The sequence below is a fragment of the Pterocles gutturalis genome, unplaced genomic scaffold (genome assembly GCF_000699245.1).
Source record: "Pterocles gutturalis isolate BGI_N339 unplaced genomic scaffold, ASM69924v1 scaffold5336, whole genome shotgun sequence".
Taxonomy (NCBI): Eukaryota; Metazoa; Chordata; class Aves; order Pterocliformes; family Pteroclidae; genus Pterocles; species Pterocles gutturalis.
Window position 1 is genome coordinate 439 of NW_010097596.1, and position 13,326 is coordinate 13,764.

At 56.6% G+C, this 13,326-nt stretch overlaps 1 protein-coding gene across 1 annotated transcript in view; it reads left to right on the forward strand.

The window, feature by feature from the left end:
- Positions 1–1,687: 1,687 nt before the first annotated feature.
- ARHGEF17 (Rho guanine nucleotide exchange factor (GEF) 17) overlaps positions 1,688–13,326 on the forward strand; it is a gene marked incomplete at its 5' end in the record, with an annotated part of 13,084 nt that continues 1,445 nt past the window's right edge. The window contains 19 exons of the mRNA XM_010078589.1: positions 1,688–1,765; positions 3,931–4,113; positions 4,619–4,735; positions 5,035–5,127; positions 5,667–5,843; positions 6,111–6,161; positions 6,801–6,910; positions 7,041–7,126; positions 7,263–7,381; positions 7,962–8,175; positions 8,288–8,361; positions 8,496–8,689; positions 8,776–9,029; positions 9,377–9,623; positions 9,707–9,793; positions 9,898–9,965; positions 10,448–10,596; positions 10,688–10,862; positions 12,506–12,748. Coding sequence (XP_010076891.1) covers positions 1,688–1,765; positions 3,931–4,113; positions 4,619–4,735; positions 5,035–5,127; positions 5,667–5,843; positions 6,111–6,161; positions 6,801–6,910; positions 7,041–7,126; positions 7,263–7,381; positions 7,962–8,175; positions 8,288–8,361; positions 8,496–8,689; positions 8,776–9,029; positions 9,377–9,623; positions 9,707–9,793; positions 9,898–9,965; positions 10,448–10,596; positions 10,688–10,862; positions 12,506–12,748 — 2,719 coding nt within the window. The remainder of the gene's footprint in view (positions 1,766–3,930; positions 4,114–4,618; positions 4,736–5,034; positions 5,128–5,666; positions 5,844–6,110; positions 6,162–6,800; positions 6,911–7,040; positions 7,127–7,262; positions 7,382–7,961; positions 8,176–8,287; positions 8,362–8,495; positions 8,690–8,775; positions 9,030–9,376; positions 9,624–9,706; positions 9,794–9,897; positions 9,966–10,447; positions 10,597–10,687; positions 10,863–12,505; positions 12,749–13,326) is intronic.

The following is a 13,326-nucleotide window of genomic DNA, read 5'->3' on the forward strand; positions in this document are numbered from 1 at the left end:
GAAAGCCCATCCTCTAGTGGGTGTCTTCAGCCCATAATTCCAACAAATTAATCCATCGGTGAGAGGCTGTGATGAAGAGGGGAAGTCTCAGCAGGCGTCCCTCAGGACCCCGATGTGTTCTGGGGGGTCAGATTTCCTGGGGGGGGCTTTGACCCATCACCGTAATATTTGGCTCTCGACAGTTTCCTCCTTGCATGGCTGGAAAGGCGGATATCGGAGCAGTGGGTGAGTGGGGAAACTGAGGCACAGCTCTGTTCTCCAGCACCGAGCAGGATTTAGCCAGGAGCCCTCCCCATGGCTCCCTGGGGACCACCAGGGACATGGTGGCCTCCATCCATGGTGAAGATGGTGGGCTTCGTTCCTTTTGTGGTTGCAGAGTAGCTTTGTGGCACCTGTGTCCCCACTGGGAGCAGTGAGGGGGACACAGCCCTGTGTGACTGTGGGATATGGGGTTATCCCATGAGGCGATGGGGGAAATGGGGGTTTGGTGGCTCCAGCAACCCCCATAGTGTCAGCAGCTCAGGGGAACCTGGTCCCAACATGCTGTGGTGGCAGGTGGGACATCTCTGCACCCGGGGCTGATGGTGACATCCCTGCACCCAGGGATGTTGGGGTGTCCGAGCACACAGAACCTTTGGAGGGTCCTTGCCCACAGGGGCTTGGGGGCATCTGTGCACCTGCATCATTCGGAGTGTCCCTGCACCCATGGCCTTTGGGGTCTCTCCATCCATGGGACATGTTGAGCGTCTTTGTGCCCATGTCCTTTGGAGCATCTTCACACCATGGCATTGTGGACATCTCTGTACCCAGAGTCACTGGGGTGTCCAAGCCTCCAGGGACTTTGGGGTGTCCCTCGACCCACAGCTTGGGATGTCTCTGTACCCATGATTTTGGGGGTGTCCAAGCCTCCAGGGACTTGGGGTGTTCCTCGACCCACAGCTTGGGATGTCTCTGTACCCATGACTTTGAGGGTGTCTAAGCCTCCAGGGACTTGGGGTGTCCCTGGACCCATAATTTGGGTTGTCTCCGAACCCAGGGTCTTTGGGGTTTCCCTGCACCCACAGCTTGGGATGTCTCTGTACCCCAAGCATCTCCTTTCCCAGGGCCTGCAGAGAGTCTTTGCACCCCAGACTTTTGGGATGTCTCGTATTCAGGGCCTTTGGAGCATCTCTGCACCCCAAACTTTTGGGGTGTCTCAAATCCAGGGTATCTAGAGAGTGTCAGCATGGAAAACTTTGGGGATATCTGTGCACCCAGGGTGCTTGGAGCATCTCTACACACAAAACTTTTGGGGTGTCTCTGCACCCAGTGTGTCTGGAAGCACCTCCACACCCAAAACTTTTGGGGTATCTCTGAACCCAAGGCCCTTGGAGCATTTCTACACCCCAAACTTTTGGGGTATCTCTGTACTTAGAGCCTTTGGAGCATCTCTGAACCTAAACTTCTGGGGTGTCTCACACCCTGGGCTCTGGAGCATCTCGCCCCATGGGTGCTGCGTGTGATGGAGGTCTCCAAGCCCCACAACCAAGAAGACCCCAACCCACCTGCTTCCCAGGACTGGTGGACCATCCCACACCACCACCTCCTCATCTTCCCCGTCCCCCAACATTAATCCCCTCCTATGGGGCCACAGCCCATTGTGCCATCCCAAAACTCATCTATCTTCTCTTTCTTTCCACCTGGGCAGGACATGAGGAAACATGTCATCATGACACTGCTGGACACGGAGCAGTCCTACGTGGAGTCCTTGCGCACCTTGATGCAGGTAACACGGCACAGCCAGGGACGTGACACCCCAATTCACGTCACGGCGTAACTGTCCCTTGCTTGTCACCATTCCCTGGACCCCAAGTTGGACGCCCAGCTGTGGGTGCTCTGCCAGCACCAGTGTGTCTTGGGGTTGGATTGAGGATGGGTGGCAGCGGGGATGTTGGGGACAGTGGTGGCAGTAGTGTCAAGAACAGGGTGTGTGGGTCACCTTTGTCCCCCACATCAAGCCCATAACATTCCTGGTGGGTTGTCACCTGGGGGTTATCATGTCCCTGAGCCCCCCTCCCGTACTTGTCCCCCAAAAGCTCTTATTGTGTTGCACCCCAACTCCTGGACCATTGCTGATGGCCGTCCTGCCATGGGGGACCCTTTGCACCCCCTGTCCCCCTGTTTTCTGCTCAAGTGTCATCACCTGCAGCCATGGGCCAAGGGTTTTTCTAGGTCTTTTTTTTACTGAGCTGGTTCCAACCCCACTGGAGCAGCCCACTGGAGGGTCCACCCCAAGTTTTAGAAGATTAATGGTGGTCAATGCTGCGCTGGCGTAGGTCGTAGGGTTGTCCAACCACACTGCTGTAGATGGAAACACCAAAAAATCAGAGCTCTGCTCTGCTCGATACGAAGCGGTGTCTGTAGGACATCTGCTGGGGTTGTCCATGAGGCACCCGGCATCCCAACACTCAGCTTTCCCAATAAATCCCCTGCGAGGATGTCCCTGTGGTGGACCTAGACGAGTTCTGCCAGATGTTCTGTAGGAGGGAAGGAGCCTTCCACGCTGCTCCTAGTGCAGATGGTGGTTTGGAGGGGTGAGAGGACCCTGGCTCTGGGGCTTCTTTTGGGGGAAGCTGTACAGAGCTTGGGTTGGTTGATGTCCCTGCTGGTCTTGGCATGGACAGAGACTGTCCAATGGTCTGTGTCATCCTCTGAGGTGGGACATGAGGCTGGTTGGAGAGGACAGCTGTACTGAGACTCACCAATTCCACACTGGTTGGACATGGGTGGGAGCCATGGAGCTCTCACCCACAGGACACATCCTGGCGTAGTGCAACCAGGGGGACCTGGATGTCTGTGTGGGGCTATCACAGGGCTCCAGATGCCCCCAGCACCCTGTCTCAGCTGGGACAAGGTGCTTGGATCCATGACATGGCCCAGTGGCATGTAGCATGGTGGCTACCAGGAACAGGAACCACCTTGGAGCATCATCTTCCAGCCAGGCTAGATGGTGCATGGGCAAACTCTCCTGTGTGCCAAGACAGGGGGTGTCTCTGTTTTCTTCTCCCCGATTTGGTCCTTGGTCCCCCAGTTTCATAGTGGGTGGGATGCAGGGCACAGCCCCACTCCTGGAAGTGTTGGCCACAGTAGGACAGGTGAAGTGGGTTAGGAGCCTCAGGAAGGATTTGGCCCTTCTAATTTGTGTCTCGGTGAGATACCCACCGTCAGCTTGAGGAACCTCATCCTTGGGGTTTGACTCCTCCTCCAGCTTGGATGGAGGCGTGCAAAGCCACTTGAGGTGGGTCCTGTCCTCACTGCTCAGCTCCATGGTCCTCCCAACATCCTGAAGGTCACCAGCACCCCATACCAATCAGGCTGAGGGGCCGGCAAGTCTTGAGAAGACCTTCCTCATCCTGCATCCCTTGCAAATTCAGCTCTCGTTGACCATTACCCAAGAGAGGCTGCTGGCCAAAGTGGTCAATGGCTTGACCCAGTGCATCCACTCTGCTGGCTCCAGCCCCTCCTGGTCCCAAACACCCTAAATCCCACCAGGAACCCACCAGCCCTCGAATCCCAGGGTCATGCTGCCATGATTGCCCAGCTGGGTCAAGCTCTGTAGCAGACAAAAGTGACCAAGGCTCATGACGGCAAAAATTCGAACCTTCTCAAGGTTGTGGCTAGGGGACGGAAGATGGGGGACTCATCATGCAGACCTGTCCTACTCCCCACACTGCCATGGGGATGCACTGAGTGGGATGGGACCAAGGGAGACTGGGGTGCAAAACCTGCTGGGACCTAGAGCTTCTGATGGGTCCCACAACCCAATGTTCATTGGGGGAACCCCCTCCTGCAGGATGACACCGATCATGTAGTTACAGGGGTTGAAAAATTCATCCTGAGGGGGTGGGAAAAGAAATCTATGGGGACGCCGATGTTTTTCCTTCCTGGCAGGGTTACATGAAGCCACTGAAGCAGCCGGAGAACTCGGTGCTGTGCGACCCGTCACTGGTGGATGAGATCTTCGACCAGATCCCCGAGCTGCTGGAGCACCACGAGCAGTTCCTGGAGCAGATCCATGACTGCGTGCAGAACTGGCACGAGAAGCAGAAAGTGGGCGACCTCCTTGTGCAGTCGGTAGGTCCTCTTGGGGTGTAATTCTTCTGGGGAACCCAGGCATGCCCACTCTTGGGCATGGCCCCAGCAGGAGAATTTTTATCATAGAATCATGGAATTATAGAAGGGTTTGGGTTGGAAGGGACCTTAAAGATCATCTCATTCCAACCCCCTGCCATGGGCAGGGACACCTCCCACTAGCCCAGGTTGCTCAAAGCCTCATCCAGCCTGGCCTTGAACACTTTTGGAGCAGGAGGCAGAGTTAAAGGTTGGACCAAACACGCCTGGAATGGAGAACAGGAGATGATCTCCAGGCCCACCATCTGCGTAGTGTAATGGCAGTGACCAGCTGGGTCTGCAGCTCGGTGCTTCTGCCTCAGAAGTAGTAATGTCAGGGCTGAAAAATCGAGGGTGGTGGGCAAGCCCTCCCCACGCCAGCCCAGAGACAGGATTAACCCTTGGGGCAGCTTCTTCTAGGCATGGCCAGGAGGTCCATGCTTGACCTATCCTTTTTTTCCCCTCCCAGTTCTCCAAGGACGTGCTGGTGAACATCTACTCAGCCTACATCGATAACTTCCTCAATGCCAAGGATGCCGTCAGGATCGCCAAGGAAGCCCGGCCAGCGTTCATAAAGTTCCTGGAGGTGGGTCTTGGATTCCTCTCTCCATAGATGCTGGCCAAGGTCCAGAGCCTTGCAAGGGTTGGGTTAATGGGAGTAAACTAGTAACCTATGGTCAGACTGGGATTTATTTTCCCCCCACCTTCTTGGTTTTACTGCAAAGAGGTGAGGTTGGGATGAACCGGAGTCACTCCGGATGGTGTAAAAAGGAGTTACCCCAACCCCAAGTGGGTGTTGCTCCAGGTCCTGGACTGGTGGGATGCTGGGTCCCTGCTGTGTCCCACCTAACGGGGCTATCCTTGTCCCCCAATGGTGTTTTGCAGCAAAGCATGCGGGAGAACAAGGAGAAGCAGGCTCTGTCCGACCTGATGATCAAGCCGGTGCAGAGGATCCCGCGATACGAGCTGCTGGTGAAGGTGGGTGCAGGCAGGAGGGTGTCTGTACTGTGCCGGCAGCAGGTGGCACCATGGCTCCTCTTCACCTTCTCATAACGGGAGCTTTTAGGGGTCTCATGTCTCTCCTGGCCCCTTTTCCCATCCCTTGGGCACAAAGGCTGGTGGGGATGTGCTTTCATAGAATCACAGAATGGTTCGGGTTGGAAAAGACCTTCAAAGTTCAAGTTCCAACACCCTGCCATGGGCAGGGGCAACTTCCGGTAGACCAGGTTGCTCAAAGCCTCATCCAGCCTGGCCTTGAACCCCCCCAGGGATGAACTTCAGGCACCCATGCAAGGTGATGTGTTTTCAGGAGCTGGTGGCCTCTTTAGAGGTGGCAAAGACCAGGCTGGTGGTGGCCAAAGCTCAAGACGCTCTTTGGAAAACCTTTCCTGCATGGAGCTGGTTTCCATCCCCAGCAGCCAGAGCAGCACACTGGGGGCTTTTGCTTGGGGGTGTCGTGACACCACCGATGCCTAGGCTTTTCTGGTGGTGATGTCCTGGCTGTGTCCCCACGGTAGGACCTGCTGAAGCACACGCCAGAGGACCACCCTGACCATCCCTACCTCATCGATGCCCAGCGCAACATCAAGCAAGTGGCTGAGAGGATCAACAAGGGCATGAAGAGCGCGGAGGAGGTGGAGAGGAACGCCCGCATCGTGCAGGAGATCGAGTCCCACATTGAAGGGATGGAGGACGTACGTATGGGGGTCTTCCATGGGGTTGGTCTTTCCTTCTCCCCAAAACTGAACCACGTTTGTTCTTTCTGGGTCACACCAGGCTGGGCCACTTGTTTTCTCTTCTGGGTCCTGCTTTCCTCATCATCACTTGGCCTTGGTGGGCTCCTGGGGGTTTGGGAAGGGGTTGGGGTGCCAGGTCTGAGCCGGTGGGGTGTGGGGGCTGCAGGGACCCTGTGAGGGTCCCTCCCTGGGGCTCCCTGCTCATGAACCTCCTTGTCCCAACAGCTCCAGGCCCCGCTCCGCAGGTTCCTGCGCCAGGAGATGGTGGTGGAAGTGGTAAGAACGAAGTCGTCCCTTGTCCCCAGAAGGGCCATGCACTGGACAGGGCAGTGGGAGGCTATGACTGGGAGTTGTGGGGTGGCTGTGTGGCCATGGAAGGACATGGATGGATGGAGGGAAGGAAGGATGGACAGATGGATGGATGAATGGATGGAAGAATGGATGGATGGATGGAAGGATGGTTGGAAGAATGGGTGGATGGTTGGAAGGACATGCAGATGGAAAGAAGGATGGAAGATGAATAGAAGATGGATGGATGGATGGATGGATGGATGGATGGACAGGATGAATGGAGACAATATAAAATTCCCCAAGTGTGTGGGGAAAAATAAGATGAGTTCAGGAGCAGGGAGGAGGCCAGAAGGCCCCACAGCAGCTCCAGGCCAGGGGTGGATAGGGAGGCTGGAGGTGGAGACCACAGGGGTCCTGGAGTTCCCATGGCCCTGGTGCTTGCCTGTGAGTGGGACCCCATGGCTTTGCCCACATGGCCATGGCATCCCTGTCCCCTTCCATCCTTGTGAGGACCCATCCCACCCCACAGCCTCCCTGTGCCAAGGCTGTGTATGGGGAAACTAAGGCAGGGACCGCTCCCAGTGCCGAAACATTAACCCCTTGATGTCTCCCACCACTCTGCAGAAGGCGGTGGGTGGGAAGAAGGACCGCTCCTTCTTCCTCTTCACGGACCTGCTGGTGTGCACCACATTGAAGCGCAAGTCAGGCTCCCTCCGCCGCAGTTCCATGAGCCTGTGAGTACCACCAGGCTTGGTGACACCCACCAGGATTAACCCACCTCGTTAGGGTTGTCCTCCAGGGCTGGGCTGTCTTTAGGGTGCTGGGGATGGGGGTGCAGCTCAGCCATCCCCCCCAACCTCACAGGTACACAGCAGCCAGTGTGATCGACACGGCCAGTAAGTACAAATTGCTCTGGAAGCTACCGCTGGAGGACGTGGACATTGTCAAAGGTCTGTCACTGTCTGCTGGAGTGTCCCGTCCCACCTCAACCCAAAGCCGTTGCTCACCCCTGGCTGTTGGGGAGAAGGTTCCCCTGCATGGTGCCAGGGAGGAAGGGGTTAATGCCATCCACATGTCCCCACACAGGTGCCTCGCAAGCCACCAACCGGGAGAGCATCCAGAAAAGCATCTCCCGCCTGGATGAAGACCTCAGCACATTAGGGCAAGTCAGCAAGCTGGCGGAGACCCTCAGCTTCCCCCACCAGGTATGGGGATGGTGGCCCTGGTGCTGTCCCCTGGCTGGACACATTCCCCATGGGACCAACCAGGATGCCCCCAGTGGGAGGGAGAACCCATGGAAGGGCTGGTGGCCATGAGTGTCCTCAAAGGGCCTAGATGCCGACAGCCCCAAAGCCACAATGGGGTTGGATGGATGGGGTCAGCACCACTTGGTGGCCCTGGTGCTGTCCCCTGGCTGGACACCTTTCCTGTAGGACTGATGGAGATGTCCACTGTGGGAGGGAGAACCTTTGGAAGGGCCAATGACCATAAGTATCCTCAAAGGTCCCAGATGCCACCAGCCCGAAAGCCACAGGAGGGCTGGGGCAGCCTCTGAATGATGCTTGAGGATGGATGGATGGGGGCAGCATCATGTGGTGGCCCTGTTGCTGTCCCTTGGCTGGGATGTCCTTAGCGGGAGGGAGAACCCATGGAAAGGCTGGTGGCAGTGAGTGTCCTCAAAGGGCCCAGATGCCACCAGCCCCAAACCACAATGGGGTTGGGGCAGCTCAGGGGTGGATAGGGGCATCATCACACACATGGATCTGAAGCGTTGTCCCATCCCAGAGCCTGGATGACATAATCAAGGACCTGATGGCCGCCATCCACCGGGAGCTGGCAGAGAAGCAATCCCTGTCCTTCAGCATGGCCTTCCCCCCCAACAAGGTGGAGCTCACCACCACCAAAGCCGACGGCACCGAGTCCTTCATCTTTGAGTTCCCCAACCCCGACGCCCGGCTCAGCTTCGAGCAAGCCTTCGAGGATGCCAAGAAGAAGCTGGGTAACACCAGGGACCTGGGAGGTGGATGCGGTGGTGGGCTCAGCGTCACACCCCTGCTTTGGTAAACCCTTTTCTTCCATCACTTCTTCATCCTCCCACTCAATTTTCCCAGCTTCCAGCAAAAACTGCCTGGACCCAGAGTTCCTCAAGGCCATTCCCATCATGAAGACACGGAGCGGGATGCAGGTACTTGGCGGCGGGGTTCATGCATCCCACGGGTGCCACAGTCCTCTCCATCCTGGTGGGCTCACCACTGGATGCTGAGAGCTCTTGCATCATTCCCAGATGACCAACTCATCCCATTTTTTGCTCCCTTGCAGTTTTCTTGTGCTTCTCCCAGCCACGGCAGCCCGGAAAGCTCCCATGAAGTTTGGGTTTGCAACAGCGATGGTTACGTGGGGCAGGTTTGTTTGCTCAGCATCCGGAAGGAACCCACGGTGGAAGCATGCATTGCCGTCTGCTCCGCCCGGATCCTCTGCATCGCTTCCGTGCCCGGTCTCAAGCGAACATATAGGTAGGACATTCCCACCAGCACTGCCAAACCGGCGGGCACGGGGGGTGATGCTGGAGCTGCTTCTTTCCTCCCTCCCCTTGTCACAGCAGGGAGCGTGCCGAGCCGGTGGGCAGCCCCTCCTCGGAAGCGATGCCAGGGCAGTCGGAGGACGCGGGGCCACAGCCGTGCCTCCACATCTCCATCTCGGGATCGTCGCTGGAGCTCTCGGAACCGGTTGATGGTGGCAACAGGGAGCTGGTACCCTTCGATAGCGATGACACGGATGACGAGTCCTCACCCAGTCCCTCAGGGACGCTGCAGAGCCAAGCCAGCCACTCCACCATCTCCTCCAGCTTCGGCAGTGAGTCCTCCCCAGCCATTGCTTAGCAAAAAAAACCCACTTTTTTGCCCCAAAATGATGGGCAGCTCCGTAATTTTGGCCACTCTACTTTGCATTCCTTGGGGAAATTGGGAGCTGGAGGTTTTTGAGCCAAGGAAATCCTGGGAAAAGATGTTGGGGGGCATCAGCCCAACACCATGGTCACAGGATGGGGCTGGTGGCTTTGGGTAAAATTTGGTGGGTTTGGGGCTCAACATCCCTGGACTTGCCATCACAAGAGGACCCATGGTCTCTTCCCCATCACTTTGTTGGGTGTTGGGTGGTCCTGGTCTGAGGCGTTCCTTCCTCCTCCTCCTCCTCTTCCACAGATGAAGAGATCCCGAGCTGCAAGGAGGCAACGGCGGAGACGACGAGCTCGGAGGAAGAACAAGAACCTGGTTTCATGCCCATCACTGGCACCTACGGCCAAAACCGACACGGCGAGAGCCCCACGGATGGGCGAGCCCTGCGCCGCTCCAGCCGCGGCTCCTTCACCCGCGGCAGCCTTGAGGACCTCCTCAGCCTTGACCCTGAAGCCCATCAGAGCTCCATGTGGTTGGGTACCGAGGATGGCTGGTACGTCACCAGGATGGGACGGGGACACACGTGGGGTGGATCCTGAGCCTGGATGAATCTCAAGCTTTGCTCTTCTCCCCCAGCATCCATGTGTACCAGTCCTCGGACAACATCCGTAACAGGAAGAACAGCATGAAGATGCAGCACGCCGCTGCCGTCATGTGCATCTTGTAAGTGGGGAAGACTTTTTGGCTCCGGGATGTCCACAGTGAGGTGGTTTGGGGTGGTTGAGTGGGGCTCTGCAACCAGTTGTCCAAGGGTTTTTCTCTCGCAGGTACCTGGATAACCAGGTCTTCGTGTCGTTGGCCAATGGGGAGCTCATTGCGTACCAACGAGAGGCAGGTGAGGCCGGATCAGCACCATCAGAGGGCACTGTGGGGGTTAAATGTGGCCAGAAAGCCACGATGGGTGGCTTGGGCAGTGCCGGTGGCTTCCCCACCTCTGCAGGAAGGGAAGGGACATCCTTCAAGGGATGCTGAAGACCCCAAAATGAGAGCCACGTGGAGGTTCATGTCTTCTTCCTGGTCCCTGCCCACCACTGGCATCCCATGGGGACATCAGCTGATGTCCTTTCACAGGGGACCTGGAGACAGGCATCTCCAAGATCAGGTTGGATGAGGCCTTGCACAACCTGGTCTAGTGGGAGGCATCCCTGCCCATGGCAGGGGGGTTGGAACTGGATGATCTTGAAGGTCCCTTCCAACCCAAACCATTCTGTGATTCTGTGATCTCCAGCCACCGCATCCCATAGGCTGGGTCAAGATGGGGTTTTTTTCATGGGGTAGATGTTTTAACCACCAACCCCACTTCCACCATCCTCACAGGCCACTTCTGGGACCCCCAAAACTCCAAGTCCCTATCCCTGGGCTCGCCGGGGAGCCCCATCACCAAGATGGTGGCAGTGGCAGGGAAGCTCTGGTGCGGTTGCCAAAACCGCGTCATCATCCTCAACACCACCACGTTGGCGCAAGAGGTACAGTGGATGACAGCGGGAGGTGGGATGGGACAGTGATGGGCGTTGGTGGCATCACCAGTGGCATCACTGTGGCTTTTGTCACCCACAGCACACGCTCCAGGTGGGACAGGATGGTGGGCGCAGTGTCACCTGCATGGTGAGCGCGGGGACCGGCGTGTGGGTGGCGTTGCAGAGCAGTGCCCAGGTCCGGCTTTACCACGCCACCAGTTATGACCAGTTGGCTGAAGCGGATATCACCCCCCCGGTACACAAGATGCTCGCTGGTAAGTCCCACTGGTGCCCATCGCTGTCACCTGTGGGTCCCCATCGCTGTCACCAGTGGGTACCCATCGCTGTCACCAGTGGGTACCCATGCCCTTTGTCCAACTTGAAAAATTCAATGTCCTGCAGCACTGCTGCGGAAATTTAATCCCAGCAGATTTCCCGCTGGGAAATTTAATCTCTCCTGCATCCTGACCAGTTTTGTGGAAGGAAACCTGATTTGTCGCACTCATGGGGTTCGTCCTCGGTGTTATGCAGCTGCATAATCTCACAGGGAATTAGGGAAGCCCCTGGGCAGATGGATAATCCCATGGAGAAACAGGGCATCCCCTGGGCAGCTGCATAATCCCACAGGATAATAAGGAATCTCCTGGGTGCATAATCCCATGAAGGAGTTGGGCAGCCCTTGGGAGGATGCATAATCCCATGTGGAAATAGAGCAGCCCTTGGGCAGCTACGTAATCCCACAGAATAATAGAGCAGCCCCTGGGTGGCTGCATAATCCCATGCGGAAATAGGGCAGACCCTGGGCATCTGTGTAATCCTTCAGGGAAACAGGGTAACCCCTGAGTGGATGCATAATCCCACAGGGTAATAGGGCAATCCCTGGTTGGCTTCATAATCCCGTGCAGGAATAGAGCAGCCCCTGGGCATGTGCATAATCCCGCATGGAAATAGGGCAGCCCTGGGAGCACCTGCATAATCTCATGGGGTAACAGGACAGTGCTGCATGGATTCATAATCCCACACAGAAATAGGGCAGCCCCTGGGTGGCTGCGTAATCCCGTGAGGAGATAAGGCAGCCCTTGAGCAGATGCATAATCTGATGCAGAAATCAGGCAGCCCCAGGTAGATGCATAATCCCATAGGGTAATAGGGAAACTCCTGGATGGCTTCATAATCCCATGTGGGAATAGGGCAGCCCCTGCATAACTGCATAATCCCATGGGGAAGTCATGTAGCCCAATCTGGCAACACTCCAGGGTACCTTATACCATCCGGGGGGATTTTGGAGTCCCTTCTCCACATCCCACGTCCCCCAGGAAACAGATGGGTGACATTGACGGGGTGCCCATGGGGGGCCATGGATGGATGGAGGGAAGGATGGATGGATGGATGGATGGATGGACAGATGGATGGAAGAATGGATGGATGAATGGATGGATGGAAGAATGGATGGGTGGATGGATGGAAGAATGTATGAATGGATGGACAGATGGAAGAATGGATGTGTGGATGGATGGATGGAAGAATGGAAGGGTGGATGGGTAGGTGGATGGATGGATGGATGAAAGGATGGATGGATGAATGGATGGGTGGATGGATGGGTGGGTTGATGGATGGATGGGTGGATGGATGGATGAATGGATGGGTGGATGGATGGGTGGGTTGGTGGATGGGTGGATGGATGGGTGGGTGGGTTGGTGGATGGATGGGTGGGTGGGTGGACAGATGGGTGGAAGGATGGATGGATGGTTGGAAGGACATATGGATGGATGGAAGATGAATAGAAGATGGATGAATGGATGGATGGATGGATGGATGGATGGATGGACATACGGGTGGATGGATGGATGAATGGGGACAATATAAAATTCCCCAAGTGTGTGGGGAAAAATCAGATGACGGCTGGGATGCTCGACAGGCTCGGATGCCATAATCCGGCAGCACAAGGCAGCATGCCTGCGGATCACGGCTCTTCTCGTGTGTAAGGACCTGCTATGGATCGGGACCAGCGCCGGTGTGGTGCTGACCCTCGCCGTCTCGCCCAAAGCCGCCCCCACGTTGGTGGGACTCTCCCAAGGTCACACTGGTCACGTCCGCTTCCTCACTGCCATCGAGCTGCCCGATGGATTCGACGTCCTCTTCCCATTGCCAAGGGAGACAGGTAAGTGGGAGGATTTGGGGGGGTGTCCAATCCTGACACACTCCAGAGGGAGGGGGTGGTTTTTATGTGACTGGGAATACTGGTGGATAACTGGGGGTTGCTTTGAAATGTGGTTGCTAGAGTCTCCACTCCGGCGTTGCCTTGTTAAAATCCAGAGAGGAAAATCCAGAGAGGAAAAATTGGGAGGCAAGGGGGGGAAAAAACCACCTCCCCAGGGCTTGGGGGTTCGCTGGAGGGACCCCAAATTTCCCTGGAAGACACTAATTCCCGTGGAGAAAAGCCACCAGAAAACCATGTGTTGAGTCTCACCCAACCCAGCTCAGAGGTTGGGGTGGGATGGGGAGGAGAGAGTGATGGGGGGAGGTGGGGGTGGTAATTTGGGTGGGAGGGGCTAATTTGGGGTGGGAGGAGTTTTTTGGGGTGTGGCACCTGGGAAAGTGGTGGTGATCTTGGGAGGATGCTGGTGGGACAATGCTGGGATGGTGCTGGTGGGTTGATGCTCATGGGATGATGCTGGTGAGATGTTGGGGGGATGGTGCTGGGGGGATGATGCTGCGATGGCTGTGGTGGGATGTTGG